Source organism: Lithobates pipiens, unplaced genomic scaffold (assembly GCF_037356315.1).
Source record: "Lithobates pipiens isolate NorthernLeopardFrog02 unplaced genomic scaffold, aLitPip1_a1.2 Scaffold_23, whole genome shotgun sequence".
NCBI lineage: Eukaryota > Metazoa > Chordata > Amphibia > Anura > Ranidae > Lithobates > Lithobates pipiens.
The window spans coordinates 73,342,804-73,360,325 of NW_027507785.1; the positions used below are offsets into that span (position 1 = coordinate 73,342,804).

Genomic DNA, 17,522 nt, shown 5'->3' on the forward strand with positions numbered 1-17,522 from the left:
AAGGCGACTGTTCATTATTTCATATTGCTCACATCTTTACACTTTTGCACTGGTTAGATGATAATAACAGAGCCTGGGGGGGACACGGCTTCAGTTTCTCGCACATATAACCTAGAGATTGAATTATCAAATACACAAACCCGACACAATGAACGTCCATTCCGATTTAACTATTTCTGACAGCGAACAATAAAAATAGACAGTCTATTCTGGCTGGTGAAAAATGGAGGTGGACGCTAATTTGTCCTTATTTTAGGAGGTGGCTGGTGGTTGTTTTATGCTAATTAGGCATAGGTCGCCTTTTGCAAGACTCAAACTCAAATTGTATCCAAGCATATGAATAAAATAAGACTGAAACAACTAATCTACATAATCATGTACTTGTCAACTATTTTTATAATCGATTAGTTGGTCAGACGATTAGTTGTCCTGCATAAAGAATGCATTATTTGTTCACATACAGTGCCTTGAAAAAGTATTCACACCCAGTAACATTTTCAACATTTTGTCATATTACAGCCAAAAACGTAAATGTATTTTATTGGGAATTTATGTAATAGACCAACACAAAGTGGCACATAATTGTGAAGTGGAAGGAAAATGATAAATGGTTTTCAATTTTTTTTACAAATAAATATGTGAAAAGTGTGGTGTGCATTTGTATGGCGCCCCCCTGAGTCAATACTTTGTAGAACCGCCTTTCACTGTAATTACAGCTGCAAGTCTTTTTGGGGATGTCTCTACCAGCTTTTCACATCTAGAGAGTGACATGTTTGCACATTCTTCTTTGCAAAATAGCTCAAACTCGGTCAGATTGGATGGAGAGCGTCTGTGAACAGCAATTTTCAAGTCTTGCCATAGATTCTCAATTGGATTTAAGTCTGGACTGTGACTGGGCCATTCTAACACATGAATACAATTTCATCTAAACCATTCCATTGTAGCTCTGGCTGTATGTTTAGGGTCATTGTCCTGCTGGAAGGTGAACCTCCGTCCCAGTCTCAAGTCTTTTGCGGGCTCTAACAGGTTTTCTTCTAAGATTGCCGTGTATTTTGCTCCAACCATTTTCCCATCAACTCTGACCAGCTTTACTTTTGAAGAAAGCATCCCCAACAACATGATGCTGCCACCACCATGTTTCACGGTGGGGGTGGTGTGTTCAGAGTGATGTGCAGTGTTAGTTTTTACCACACATCGTGTTTTACTTTTAGGCCAAAAGGTTAAATTTTGGTCTCGTCTGACCAGAGCACCTTCTTCCACATGTTTGCTGTGTCCCCCACGTGGCTTCTCGCAAACTGAAAACCTGACTTCTTATGGCTTTCTTTCAACAATGGCTTTCTTCTTCCCACTCTTCCATAAAGGCCAGATTTGTGGAGTGTATGACTAATAGTTGTCCTGTGGGCAGATTCTCCCACCTGAGCTGTGGATCTCTGCAGCTCCTCCATAGTTACCATGGGAGGACTCTATTTACTAATTAGGTGACTTCTGAAGGCAATTGGTTCCACTAGATTTTAGTTGGGGGTATCAGAGTAAAGGGGGTTGATTACAAATGCACGCCACACTTTTCAGATACTTTATTTGTAAAAAAAATTGAAAACCATTTAGAATTTTCCTTACACTTCACAATTATGTGCCACTTTGTGTTGGGCTATCACATAAAATCTCAATAGAATACATTTAAGTTTTTGGTTGTAATATAACAAAATGTGGAAAATGTCAAGGGGTATGAATACTTTTTCAAGGCGCTTGTTTAAAAAAAATACAGTGCAGCTCACATACAACTCAGTACACCGCCCATACATGTAAGTAAGTACCTAAGAATTTGTGAATGTGTGAGGAGCAATGCCTCGTGGGACATGTAGTCCTGGGCAGAAGAAGTGAGTCATTCTAAAGGCAGAAGTTTTTTTTTACCTTGCTTAAGGGACACTCTATGCTATACTTTGCAGCTTGCTATATAGGGGCACTCTGAAAGCAGGAGGAACCAGAAGCACCGGGGGACCCCAGAAGAGGAGAATCAGGGCTGCTCCTTGCATAACCATTTGATGAAGGGATGAATGTCATTGAAAATCTCACTTGCTTTTAACATTAAATTTTAAAGTGAAGGTCATTTCTGAACAAAAACCACAAACAATGTCCGAAAGTTAATTAGATCAAGAAACGTTCACTATTTTGCTCCTTCCAATTTTCCCATCACTATGGTGGAAAACGAACGTCGATTTGACCCCACTAATGATTAGAAATTTGAACAAACGTTCTTAAAATAAAAATCTTTGAAGGAAACATTTCTTTGTGTATGTCTTGGATCAAGCTACCTGCCTATGACAAGGGAGTCTGCAATGCATATTATTTTATCACAATACTGTCTGAAAAATACTGTATGTAAAACAGTGTTTTTAGGTCTTTTAAAAAAAAAAAATCTTTAGATAAAATTTTTTATTCCTGAATCTGATATTTACCAGATTCAACTTCTAATGCCGCGTACACACGATCGGAATTTCGGGCAGCAAAAGACCTATGAGAGCTTTTCAAAATGCGACCATGTGTAGGATCCATCGAAAATTTAGCTGGCCGAATTCACGCCAGCTAAAATTTGAGGGCAGGTTCTCAATTTTTCAGACAGAAAAACTTTCTAGCGGAAATTCCGATCGTGTGTATGCAATTCAAACATGCAAAAACTCACGCTTAGATTCAACTACGAGACGGAAGCTATTGGCTAATGGATATTGAACTTCCTTTTTCTAGCCCAGTCGTACGTGTTGTACGTCACCGCGTTCTTGGCGGTCGGAATTTGGTGTGATCCTGTGTATGCAAGACAGCTTGAGCGAAATCCCGTCAGAATTCCGGGGGGGGGAAAAAACAGCGCTTTTTCCGACTAAAAGTCCGATCGTGTGTACGCAGCATTATAGTATATACAGTATATCTCTTCAGTTTGTTATGATGGATTCGATATTTTGTTACCTAACCATATAGCTGGTTATTTATATTTACCACTGCAAATAGATATTTAATTATAAATTGTCTTTTTTATTAAACTTTACATACCAACTATACACCAAACTTTTAGGCTTTTATCCAATTAATCGATTAGTAGAAAAAATAATCAGCCAACTAATTGATTATGAAAATAATCGTTAATTGCAACCCTAGAATAAAACATGTAAGCCAAGGTTACTTTATATATACCAAAATAATCAATAGATGCACAGATATAGGCAGCTGAAGTTATATGCAATTCTTGACTTTTTCTTTCAAAAGTCAGGTTTGGTCCTATTTCTTCTCAGCTCCCAATTCTCCCTATTTTTAATGTGATTTATGATCTCATTAACAAACAGTCAGGCTTATAAGATGGCAAAGGGCAGGGCTTTGCTTAACTTGTGTAGAAAAATTCAAGATTTGTATATAACTGCCTATATACAGTATACAGTATGTAATAGATGCCAACAGATCTGGATTTGCCAGGACAGTCCCGTTGGTGCTGAGTCTAGTCTACCACTCCCAAAAAATTGTTTAGTAAAAATAGGACCAGCTGTGAACTATGCCAAGTAGCAGGTCTTATGTTAACTGTTTTACCACTGCCCATGTGTGAGGCTACAGGGGAGTGAGAAAAAATTGTTAGGCCTCATTTACAGCTGCATTGCCCTCCAAAGAATGTTTGGTATTGGATCTAGGGTTTCCATCTGTCTGGGATTCAGCCGGACAGTCCAGGTTTTGAATCTTGTATCTGGGTTTCAGGCGGACTAAAACGTGGACACATGATTTAGACCGGGCTGTGGCTCCCCAAGTAACCAAGAAAGTCACACACAAATCTGTTGCCATCTGGGAGAAGTGGGTGGCTGTCTGGGGGGAGGTTCAGCATTACTGGCGCGCGAGAGGATGTCAGTAAGAGCAATATGGCTACACCTCACCACATTTGACGGATCAATCACATTGTAAACGGCCGACGGGTGCACCAAGATGGCCGCCGCTCCGGAGCTAGGCCAAAGCCACGGGCTTTCCTAATGCCGAGGCCACGGATCGCGGTGTGTGTTGATCCGAACAGTGTGACCCATTCGGATCACAGATTGGTGACGATCCGTTGCACCCCTAATTACTACTCTCCTTGGGGCACCCAAAGGTGTCCCAGGCCACTAAAGTGTTGAGGTTTGTCTTGAAGAAAAGGTGGCAACCCTAATTGGATCGCTCTTCCAAAGGCATTTGACTGGTTGTAAGGAAGAGTTATATCGCCTTATTGTCTGTGTTTTAGGCCCCTAAACCTCGCACCAGTGCGCCGCAACTGCAAGCATTGCACATTGTGGTGGGGTGCTCCTATTCAGTTGAATGGGTCGTATTCAGCAAGCGGTATTGCCCATCAAACACGGCAGCTGGGATCATTTTTGCTGCGGAATATGTACACCGTTCTCGGCTGCTTTTTCAGCTTAAGGGGGAGTGTTTGGGGTGGTGAAAACGCAGCCCAAGTGTGAATTTTTACTGCTCCCCAGCTGTAAACGATACCTTAGACCTAAGCGGTCGCAGAGAAAGATATGTTAATCTGTTTCCTATAAAACGAAAAAGAACGATTTTAATTCAACTGTATATGGGAAAACCATTATAGTGCTTAAAGCGGGAGTCCACAGGGACTCCGCGTTTTTTTTTTTTTTTTTAAAGTCAGCAGCTACAAATACTGCAGCTGCTGACTTTTAAAATAGTGACACTTACCTGTCCATCGCGCCCGCGATGTCGGCACCCGAAGCCGATCTCTAGATCGACACTCGAGTGCTGCCGCCGCCATCTTGGGTATGGGAATCAGGAAATGGAGCCTTTCGGCTTCATTTCCCGGTTCCCTACTGCGCACGCGCGAGCCGCGCTGCGCAATGAGGACGGTCCCCGCTGCCTCTGGGATCTGTGTGTTTCCCAGCAGGCAGCGGGACACTTGCGGAAGGGGGCGGGCACTTGCGGAAAGGGGTGTAATGTACGCCCCTTTCCGCAGAGAGCTAGCCCGGAAGTGGGTGCAGTTACCTGGATTATCCAGGTAACTGCACCCCCCTCCCCCCTGAAAGGTGCCAATTGTGGCGCCGGAGGGGGGGAGGAATCCGATGAGCGGAAGGTCCATTTTAGGGTGGACCTCCGCTTTAAATATCTTTGTTTTCTTATTTGTTTTTCTTTTTTTCTTTTTTTTTCTTCTTTTTTTTTATTATATTTTGATATTTTATTTTCTTCCTTTGTTAATTTATCTTTCTAGTTACATATAGGTTTGGACCTAAGCTGTCACAGTCCGAAATTATTTGTTAATCTATGTTCTATAAAAAAAGAGAGATCTGAATTAAATGTGTATAGTGCTAGTTAAATATTTTAGATTATTTTTTTTATCTTGTTTTCTCATTTTTGTTTTATATTTTAATTAATATTTTATTTTCCCCCTTTTTTTTCTCATTTATCTTTTTCCTTTAAGCAGTTAATTTTTGTTGTAAAGCTATATACTTGTGTTTTTGCCTTAAGCCAGCATCTTGGAGAGAGCTCAGAGTATAGGTTGATATGGGTATATACATGTCACGGCAGTCGCACGCGTTTGTCTGAAATGTAATAGAAAACCAATTTATCGCTAAATGGAATTTCTCTCTGCTGCAGAAGGAATGGAAGGGACTCAATTTACATGTCTTACATTACTGCAAGTGATTTTAAAATTAGGCTTTTTTTTTCCCATCTGAATAAAATTGTTGTCTGATATCAGCATTATAACCCGAAATTGGAGAATGTTGTTCACCGGGGTTTTACTATTCACAAAAACTGTATTTTCTTAAAGGAAACTAGTCCTGAGAAAAACATGGAGATTCTGTTAGCTTCTCCTTTTGAAAAATAATAATTTTCTGGCCATCATGCACTTTAACATCAACACTTTCTGAGTCTCTGTCCTGAAAAATGTATAAGTCGGTGGACCTTTAGAAAAAAACAAAAAAAAATCCCCAACAAAAATAATTTATTTTTGGGGGAAAAAGATGACAACTGGGGACATGTTTCAGACATAGATAAAAGGGGCAAAGTTCAATCCCAACTCTATGAATAGAAGACTGGCAGATGAATAAAAGGTCCCCCTTCTTCATTCATGGAGTCAATGCTGGGACAAGGTCACCTAGAGCCCAGGGCAAACATGCCAAACTGTGCACCCCCCCCCAAGATGTATGAGCATTATGCGTCAGCAAAAATCCCTCCCACAAAAAAATAGGGCACTAATCTAGATGATTACGCCCTAAGAATATATTCTCCCTCCTTCCAGTATAAATCTGCCCCCCACTGAATTCCCCCTTCCCAGCACAATTTTCAGCCCCCAAATCCCCCCAGTACAAATTCACCCCTCCAAGCATAGATCCTACACCCCTCAAATTTCCCCTCGGACTCTGAGTATACATTCTCCCCCTCCTAGAAAAAATAACCCCCATCCCTCCTTTTAGCACAAGCACCCCCCAATCATCCCTACTAGCTCAACCCCCCCCCCCCCCGTAGCACAAATCCTCTTCTCCCTCTACCATATCACCTTTACCAAAATACCATTAAAATTCTTGAGGAAAATCTGCTGCCCTCTGCCAGAAGGTTGTCAATGAGTAGAAGGTTTACCTTCCAACATGACAATGACCAAAAGCACATTCATTTGAGCCTTGATGAAGGGGGATAGTTGGCCCTGAAACGTGTTGGTGCCTTTACTGTTCTTGTTATAACCTACAATAAATTATTACAGACTGGTAAGACTATAAATGTAATTTGGAGTTTTCAATTTGGAAGGCCATTGCCTCTTGGGAAGGCCCTTGCATTGTGATAGAGCTGCCAAGATTTGGTTGCAAAGCCCAATCAACATCTTCTGTTTTGACAGATAAAAAGTTCCAAGTCCAGTGCCTCACATCTATTTGTTTTGGGACTTTTGCAATATCTGAATAAATGGTAGGAAGATCACATGATCCATCCTGTGTGCCAATAGCGATACCGATAACAGAAAACGGCTGTACCTGACCTCAATAATTTGTCCCAATTTCAGTACCAAATACTATAAACTGACATAAAAACAGTATTTTCTGCCGTAATCATAATTGATCCGTATAAGGACACAGCTTACACATCTAAATAACAATGACACATTATGCTAACGTATCCCCTAGTTCTCATTAGCATGACATCAAATCGTCTGGGTTAATCTTATCTGTCTGTACCATAAGGGGGATTCTGTTACTTGTTTTGCTTTAATTAATCCATTCGGTAACAGAAAAGCGAGACTCATCCTCTAATCTACAGCAGTGGACCACAAACGTTGTCACTGATCATAGCTCTGCACTTATCTCTATAGAACATTGGCTTAATGCTGTCAGTTCCGCCATTCATGTAATATTGTTAGGACAAGGGAGCCGTATATACGCAATGCATAAAACTTGACTTTCCGTTTAAGGTAGAAATGGCCGCCTGGTATTACGTCTTCTTTTTGTTTTCTTAAAGCTGAATTCTAATGCAAATATCAAAGACACAAATGCAGTTTAAGTAGCTGACTTTTATATTTTTTGAAACCTGCCTGAAGCTCCTCTTTAACCACTTCAATACCGGGCACTTACTGGCCAAGCCAATTTTCAGCTTTCAGTGCTGTCGCAATTTGAATGACAATTACACGGTCATGCAACACTGTACCCAAACAAATTTTTTATAATTATTTCCCACAAAAATTCTTTTGGTGGTATTTGATCACCTCCGCGGTTTTTATTGTTTGCGCAACAAATAAAAAAAGAAAAATTTTTTTTGAAAAAAACAAGTTCTTTTTTTCTGCTAAAATTGTTTGTAAAAAAGTACATTTTCTCCTTCAGTAATGGGCACTGATAAGGTGGCACTGATGGGCACCGATGAGGTGGCACTGATAGGCGGCACTGGTATGAGGCACTGATGGGCACTTATGGGCGGCACTGATGGGCACTTATGGGCGACACTGATGGGCACTTATGGGCGACACTGATGGGCACTTATGGGCGACACTGATGGGCACTCTTGGGCGGCACTGATGGGCACTCATGGGTGGCACTGATGGGTAGCACAGATGGGCACTGATAGGTGGCACTGATGACACTGATTACTGGCACTGATGACACTGATGGGTGATATTGCTGGGCATCATGTTATATAATGGTGTCAGTCAGTGCCCATTTGTTGGCACTAATTGGCACAGATTGGGCATCATTTGCAAATGTTGATGGCTATGGGGTACATACCTGGCCATCCACATGTTGCCCCCTTCCCTGGTGGTCCTGGCAGCTCTCCTGGTGGTCTAGTGTGGGCATCCGAGAGGGGTCTGCACTGATAAATAATCAGAGCAGACCCCCCCCCTGTCAGGAGAGCCACCGATCGACTCTCCTCTACTCGCATCTGTCAGACGCGAGTGAGGAAAAGCTGATCAATGGTTTTTCCTGTTGACATCGTGATCAGCCGTGATTGGACATGGCTGATCACATGGTAAAGAGCCTTCGTCAGAAAACAGTGCAAAATTTATTTGAATACTTGTGGTCTCCGCAAACTGTCATTATAATACGGGGCTGGCAGCTGCATATGGCTGCTCAGGGCAGCAGAAGGAATCAGAAGATTGCGGCTGCTACAATTCACACCGGCCAAAATCTCCAGTGTGAATGTAGCCTAAATGCTCATATAATCTTATAGGAAGATTGCTGTTGAACTGAATGGTCTGGCGACAGGGTCCCTTTAACTTATTATCTGCCTTAGCACTTTAACTACTTGCCGACCCATTCCCAGTACTTTTACTGCAAGTGGACGAAAGCTGTAGATACCACAACGTACTGGTACTTTGCTGTGAGTGATTGATCACAGCGATTACATGATTACAATGTAAATAAAACCGACATGAATGACTTCAATTCATGATTGTTTTGCTTACTATTGTGATGCTGTGATTGGCCCACAGCGATTACATGGTACCTGGGCCAATCACAGCACCCTGTACCATGTGATAGCTGTAGCCAAACACAGATCGCAATAGTAAGCAAGCTGTCATGAATGAAAGTCATTCATGACAGTTAAAACTATTGCTTATACCAGTGATCATCACTGTTATAAGCTATATTAGTGTAAAAATAAAATGTAAAAATATCTAATCACCCCCCCCCCCCCCCCCCCAGAATACTACAGTGCCATTATGGTGACACTGAAGTACTCTGATGACAGGATGTAAAAAAGAAAAAAAATAGTCAAAAAAAGAAGAAGAAATCTTGAAAAAAAAAAAAGAAAAACATATTAAAAAATTTGAATAAAAGATGATTTATTTATTTTTTGTTTTTTTTACAAACTGTCACTGATCAGTATGCCTCATCACCACCACACCAGTCACATTGTAACGGACGCTATACTGTACTGGTGACAGTATGGGAAAAAATGTGAAAACAATTTTTTTTTTTTTATATAGATTTAATTCCTTTATTTTCCAAAACATTGAAAAATTGTGACAAAAAAATTACAACTTCAGAAAACTCGCTATGCCTCTTCCTAAATACCGACTGTCTACTTTCCAAAAAGGGGTAATTTGTGGGGTATTTGTACTGACCTGGCATTTTAGAGCCTCAAGAACTGAGATAGGCTGTCAGTACATTAGAACTGAACAATTTTCAAATATACAGTATATGCCAGTTGTTTGTAGACTATAACTTTCACACTAAATAATATATGCTAATTTGGAGTATTTTTACCAAAAGAAATGTGCAGAATATATTTTGGCCTAAATGTATGAAGAAATATTATTTAGCAAAATTTGATAACAGAAATTAAGAAACTTTTTTTTTTTTTCTGGTATTTTTCCTTCATATTGCAAAAAAATAATAAAAAAAAAGTGTTGAATAAATGCCACCAAAAGAAAGCTCTATTTGTGTGAAAAAATATAAAAAAATGTAATTTGCGCACAGTGTTGCATGATTGAGCAATTGCCAGTTAAAGTAGCGCAGTGCGGTATAGCAAAAAACGCCCTCGCCATGAATCGGGTAAATCCTCATGGAGGTCAAGTGGTTAAAAGAGACCTGTACACAAAACATAAGAATTATTATAAATAATACTATAGCACTAGTATTTACTTTGTGTTTGCTCTTTGTTCTCTGGCACACCTTTTGTCAGAACAATGGTTGTGTTCCACAATCGTTTTTTCGACTGTAACAACTGTAAATGCCTCTCCCAGTTATGGGCTGTGAGCAGACCTCATCTATACACATAAATCACTTGTTTCATATTGCTTTCTTCTTACAGGTTTTACATCGAAAGTATAACATTTCTGAAGGAGGTGACAACCGTTGAATTATTCTTCCTGAATGCCAAGGCCTGCTTGTTCAAGGTAATATTTATTTTATTTATTTATAATACCCAATGTCCCTGGCCATTGATGTTAGACCATTGTTTTATATCCTTTTACCTACAAAAGTGTCCAATCGTCCATTATCATTTCTAGTTGACATTTTCTGCAAGATTAAAGCCGGCCATAGACGGTGCTGACCCAGCCGAGGTTTGAGCCATTTTTGGGCAGGCTGAATGTACTAAGTTGATCGATCGATCAACTTCTGTACAACCAACCTATTGGATTTGCGATTATCGCTAGAAGCTGCTATAGCTACTAGCTGGAATGGCTTATTCCCCCCCCCCCCAACCCCGTCCCCCCGCTCTCCCGCCAGGAGAAGACAATGGAGGTTATTTACGAAAGGCAAATCCACTTTGCGCTACAAGTGCACTTGGAAGTAAAGTCACTGTAAATCCGAGGGGGACATGCAAGGAAAATAAAAAACAGCATTTTAGCTGGCACATGATTGGATGATAAAATCAGCAGAGCTTCCCCTTATTTCAGATCTACCCCTTAGATTTACAGTGACTGCACTAAATAATCCCCAATGTCTCAGCAGGAGGGATTCCCCTGTCAGCACTGTCTGTGTTGATGGGCAAATCGTGTGAATTTGCACCCTCTGTGGCCTGTCTTCGTTTTTCATGTTATCTCTCTCCCTAATGCCTTGTACAGGCGATCAGAAAGTCAGATGGAAAATATTGCTTTTGAATCGATCGGATGTTAATCTGATCATTAGTACACCGCTTTCGTGAGCCGATCACGACAGATCATCCGAAATTATCCGAAGGGACACACAAAAAACTTTCTTGTACGATACCAGATCGTAGGATTTTTGTTTAATCAGGACAGTATTCGTCTGAAAACAAATGGAAGAGCAAGACCACGCATGCTCGGAAATGAAAGAATACAATACATCACTTCTGACGTTGTATTCTGTCCTACAAGAATTTTCAGGCATTTAGAAACCTCTTTATTTTTGATATGAAACTAGCATGCAAAAAAAAATGGACGATCATTCGTCCTATAATCTCATCGTGTGTGCTAGGCTTAAGGCCCTTTTTTACATGGGTGGCCAGGGGGGTGGTATAAACAGGTAGTTTATCTGTGTTTTGACAGCCCCCCTGACTGTCCACCTACAAGTGGACATGGTGCTGCTCATGAGATTAGATATTAAGCCGAGTTTGACAGATGGCATCACTTGTCAAACTCCTCTATGAAAGAGAATGAGCACTGTCCAGGGGTCCCGGGTGCATGTGGGACCCATGATAATCTTGCACTACCTCATACCTGCCAGCTGTCCCGGATTTTCCGGGACAGTCATAATTTTTGCTAAGCTGTCCCGAGATGCCCGTGTCCCAGGCAGCGTCCCAGAATCTGTGTTGTGGGGATGGCAGCAGCAGATCACAGGGCTAAATCTATCGGAATAACAGTTCCCATTAACTCCCATTAAAGGTGATAAAGCACCTGGCAGTGATCGCCGCCCCCCCCCCCCCCCGTTTTACTTACCTGAGCCCTGGAACTTGATCCGGCGGGGAAGCGCTGTCTCTCTGCCGGGGCTCTTGATTGGATACATAGCAGGGCAGTCATTGGCTCCCACTGCTGTCAATCAAATGCAATGACTCGGGCGCCGGGGGCGGGGCAGAGTCATACATTCGGTGGCTATGGACACCAAATGCTGGACTCGGGAGCGCGCCCGCAAGGTAACTCCCTCGGGAGAGCGCTTCTCCTAGGGGATTATCTAATGTGAGGAGGAACCACAAGAGCTGCCGAGGGACCCCAGAAGAGGATGTTCGGGGCCACTCTGTGAAAAACAAGCTGCACAGTGGAGGTAAGTATGATATGTTTGTTTAAAAAAAAAAAAAAAAAACTAACCCTTACAATCACTTGAAATTTACCCCCAACCCTCCCTTTTCTCTTCTAGATCACATTCCACCATTGTTTTTCTTTTACCTTGTTCCTGAAAGGATAATCAGCTTTTATTACTCCCTCTGACATCGTCACCAGGCCTGTATAATCTTTGCAGGAGCAACTGGTGGGAGGTCAGTTCCTATTAACCTAGGCACCCCTCCCCAGAATGACATCTCCCAAAGGCACTTTGCCAACACACAGTGTGTAGACAGGCTTTTGGGGGTCCAGGCAGTAGGGGCCGCACTATGGCTAGGTGGTTAGCACTTCTGCCTAACAGCACCAGGATTGTCGATTTGTATCCTAACCACAGCTCTACTTGCCTGGAGTTTGCATGTTCTCCCTGTGCCTGGGTGGGTTTCCTCCGGGTACTCCGGTTTCCTCCCATACTCCAAAGACATGCTGGTAGGGTGATTAGCTACTGTCTAATTGTCCCTAGTATGAATGTGAGTTAGGGTCCTTAGATTGTAAGGTCCCTGAGGGCAGGGACTGATGTGAATGTACAATATGTGAAGTGCTGTGTAAATTGACAGCACTATATAAGTACCTGTAATAATAAATACATTGTTTTACTGGGAACTAAACCAATGTTTGCATGTGGAATAGGATGGAGTTTGGTGGGGATAGGCAATATCCTGTAGTTCAGCAAGCAAGGCTGAAAACCACTGCTTTTAATTTCAGTGCAGAGAAGGCAATGTAATGTCAGCCCAACAGGAATTAATTTTCGGCAGGTCAACCAGCATTTTATTTTATTTTTTTTATATATATTTGTAGCATTTTTAATGGGATAAACCAAGATGGGCATCACAGAGGCTTAGCCCATGTACACACGGTCGGACATTCCGACAACCAAATCCGTCGGAGTAATTCCAAAGGATTAATTCCCGGAAGAGGTCTGGAAGTGATGTTGCATACACACGGTCAGACTAAATTGTCGGAAAATCCGATTGTACATAACGTGATGACGTTATTTCGTTACGACGGAACTACGTTCAGGCTAGTAGCCAATAGCTTTGGTCTAGGAATTTGATCTGAGCATGCGTGGCACTTTGTCCGTCGGAGTAGGCTACACATGATCGGAGTATGTCCGATAGGAGCATTTTGTCGGAAAATATTTCCGGCAAGTTGGAAAAGTTGATCCGACGGATATTCCGACGGAAACAGTCCGATGCAGACCACACACAGTCGGAATATCCGACAAAACGCTCCAATCGGAAACATACCGCCGGAATCTCCGACCGTGTGTACAAAGGCTTAGTGGTTAGCACTCAGGGTCCTTGATTGTAATCCTGCCCCAGATGCTGTTTGCATGGAGTTTGCAGGTTCACCTTGTACTTACGTTGGCTTCTCCCTACACTCCAAAGACATGCTGGTAGGTTTATCGTACAAAATGACCCTAGCATGTGTGCACGGGTCTAAAAAAAAACAACTGCAGCCTCCTATGGCAGACCCTGTAAAACACGTAAATCTTACCAATGGGAAATAGGAGCCTGGGACCAGGCAGACAACTGCCTTCATGGAATTAGCTTCACACTGGAATCCCCCCTCACATGAGCGGCCCTCCTTCACATCAGAGTTCCCAAATCACATCAAAGGTCCTTCCATCATATCAAAGGTCCCTCCATCACATCAGAGTGACCCCTTCAACTCAGAGGCCCCTCATCACATCAGAGTCCACCCTGCATGTCAGAGTCCGCTCATCATATCAGTGGTTCCCCCATCACATCAGAGCCACTCCTTCAACTCAGAGGCACCCATCACATCAGAGTTCCTCTATCCCATCAGAGTCAACCCTTCACATTGCAGAGTTCCCTCATGTCAGTGGTTCCCCATCACATCAGAGCCTCCCTGTACATCAGAGGCCCTCCTATACATGAGAACCTCTCATCACATTAGAGTCTCCCCTATACATAAAAGGCCCCCCCATCACCATAGAGTCCCCTTCATCACAGAGCCCCCAATCACACAGTCCCTACTGCATATCATAGTCCTACTTTTTGGCTCCAGCAACGCGGGAAAGAACGGGAGGTGGAGGAGGTATGGAGGAGATGAACTCCCATCTTTTCCTGATAGCCGCCTGTCCTGAATCAGTCATGCATTGCCATACTACGGCAAGTTAGCTGCCATCACCATAGCAATGAGTGACATGATGCATCCTGGCCCTAGAGCAGTGATGGCAAACCTTGGCACCCCAGATGTTTTGGAACTACATTTCCCATGATGCTCATGCACACTGCAGTGTAGTGGAGCATCATGGGAAATGTAGTTTCAAAAGATCTGGGGTGCCAAGGTTCACCATCGCTGCCCTAGAGCATCATTGGTTGTTATGGTGCTGGCGTTCAGCCCACCTGCACCATGGCACCTCATAACACTGATCAAGGGCAAACTGGATCCCATGCTTGCGGTGCCCCAGGAGAACCCAGATGGCACTTTGGTTGAAAAACACTGATCTAAAGTTCATCGTTGAACATAAAAAACTCATGGTATGCAGGTCTTCAGTGGTGTATGGCCACATTCACATTGTTAAACTGTACTAGCACAAATGAGTTATGTTGCGTTATGTGTTAACGGTTAACACATGTTGCATTGGGGCAGCCCATTCATTTGAGTAGGGGCAGTAGTGTGAACGGGGACTAACCGCCATTCCTGTCTGGTTACCAGCAGCTAATTGTCAAGATAGCTTTTAGTGAATCCAATTCTATTGATGCTATTCAGAAATGCGTCATCTTGTACTGAATAGTGCTACGTGTCTCGCATGTCCGAGGCGCAGTACATCTGGGGGTGGCCGACCGATATGATAGGTTTATAGGCTCAGTCATGTACTTGGACAGTTCTGCTTTTAGAATGCTGGATTGCAGACAAAGAAGGAACAAGAGATCCGGAGCTTCCCATCATCTTCTTTTATCACTTCATGTACTTGGAAGTCAGTTCAGAGACCATCCTGCACAATCATTTCTTTATCCATCCTGCAGTAAGGTTGGAGACCCATAAACAGTGACAGCATTATAATAAATGTTGGATGCAGCCAGCGGGGCTCGGCAGAGGAAGGGGATTGTGTTTCTACATGTTTGCCCTCAGATTAAGTCCGACCTGTTCAAAAGGTCCTGCTATGTGTTTGATGTTTACCTGAGCTGAGTACCTGTAATGGAGAAAACCGCACTAATTTATACTTTCTGCTAATCTCCGACAGGCCTTCACCTTCCTGGCCAGCTTACTATTGTATGGCATGGCGTCAAAATAATGAAGTTTGTAAATATACTTAATTATATGGAATACGAGATTCAATGAGCTATGGACATTCAAGTATGTACATATTCTTAACAAGCAGTAAATAAGCTATAAGGGGCCATTCTGAGATTTGCAGGTATGAGCATGCTTGTTTTTGTGTGTTGAGATGCACTGGGTTAAGGCAGCTCATTCATTTTGAATGAGCTGGCAGTGTACTTCTAACACATGAAAATTTTCAGCAGCACAGCACACACTGCAAAATAACTGCAGTCGTTCTCTCAGCAGATCAGCTCCCCCTGCATCCCCTTTCCCAGAAGTGTCTAAGCAGCTCAGCTCCTCCTCCCAGCAGTAAATCAGCAGCTCAGCAACCTCTGCTTCCCCATGCTAGCAATGTCTCAGCAACTCTGCCCCCCTACCTCCCCCTGCTCCCCCCGGTAGCAGTGACTCAGCAGCTCAGCTCCCCCATAGCAGTGACTCAGCAGCTCAGCTCCCCCTGCTCCCCCATAGCAGTGACTCAGCAACTCAGCCCCTATACCTACCTACCCCCCCTACCCCCCCCAGCTCCTCCTGCTCCCCCCTGGTAGCAGTGACTCAGCAGCTCCCCCTGCTCCCGCATTCCAAACAGTGACTTAGCAGCTTATGCTCACCTCCTCCCCCATTTCAGCAGTGACTCGGCAGCTCAGTTCCCCTTGCTCTATCTCCCAGCCATGACTCAGAAGCCCAGCTCTACCTGCTCCCCTATCCCAGCAGGGACTCTGCTCCTCCTTCCAAGCAGTGATTTAAAGTGTATGTAAATCCATTCTCATCCTTTCTAAACTACTGCCATCATGGTTATCTATAAGGATATACATGCCTCTTGCATGTATCCCTTACCTGTCAAATGTCTCCCCTCTGTCTGTTATGAGACCCAAAAAACTGCAGATTCTGTTGGTGGGTCTGTTGTCTGGAGCTCGGTGGGTGGAGTCGTGATGTCAGCAGACTCCCCGCCCACCTCTACACTCCCCTTGTCAACATGCATTTTCTCCTGTTTATTTCTTACACTGAACTTCTGCTATCATCACTAATATACAGTCAAAACCCAGAAAAGTCACCACATGACTTCCGTATTCCCAATCATGCTAAGGTGTGGAGCAGCCAATGCTGGGAGAGCTGGAGAAGAAAGGAGGAGGGGATCTGAAGTACACAAAATGTCTCTCTCAGCAAGGGTGAGAAACTGTCTGTTTTTAGCTCACTGTAAAAAGATAAGAGGACTGCTCAGAGCTGGGTTAACTCTTTGTGGCAAGATTGGGCACAGATTACATGAAATCCTATACTGTACAGGCGCAAGCCTTAATTAAAACATTTTATTTCAGATTTACATCCACTTTAACAGTACTCACGCAGCTCCCCCATACAAGCAATGTCTCAGCAACTCAGCTCCCACTGCTCACACATACCCAGCCCTTCCCCTCAACAGTGACTAAGAAGCCCTCCCCCCCTAGCAATGACTCAGCAGCTCTGCTCCCACATACAAGCAGTGACTCATCAGTTTGGCTTCCCCTGCTCCCTCATCTGATCAGTGACTCAGCAGCTCAGCTCCCCCTGCTCCTGCATCCAAACAGTGACTCATCAGTTCAGCTTCCCCATCTGAGCAGCGACTCAGCAGCTCGGCTCCCCCTGCTCTCCCATCCAAATGGTGACTTAGCAGTGCATGTCTACCTCCTTCTCCATTCCAGCATTGCTCCATTTCTCAGCCATGACTCAGCAGCCCAGCTCTACCTGCTCCTCTATCCCAGTATTGATTTAGCAGCTCAGTTCCTTCCTCTCCCAGTAGTGACTCAGCAGCTCTGCTCTCCTGTTCCAGCAGCAACTCAGCAGCTCAGCCTTCCTCCTCCTTGTCCTAGAAGCAACTCCGCACCCCCTTCTCCCTTTCCCAGTAGCAGCTCAGCACTCTGGTGTCCCTGTCCCAGCAGCAACTCAGCAGTTCAGCCCCTCTTCTCCCTGTCCCAGCAGAAACTCAGCAGCTCAGTCCACCCCCCTTCTCCCTGTCCCAGCACCAACTCAGCAGCTCAGCCCTCCCTTC

At 43.5% G+C, this 17,522-nt stretch overlaps 1 protein-coding gene across 3 annotated transcripts in view; it reads left to right on the top strand.

Moving 5' to 3' along the window:
- Positions 1–17,522, top strand: part of FRMD4B (FERM domain containing 4B) — a 343,633-nt gene that overhangs the window by 169,349 nt on the left and 156,762 nt on the right. For all 3 annotated transcript variants that reach the window (XM_077451878.1, XM_077451877.1, XM_077451879.1), the window contains exon 5: positions 10,243–10,327. In XM_077451878.1, the coding sequence (XP_077308004.1) occupies positions 10,243–10,327 (85 nt within the window). The remainder of the gene's footprint in view (positions 1–10,242; positions 10,328–17,522) is intronic.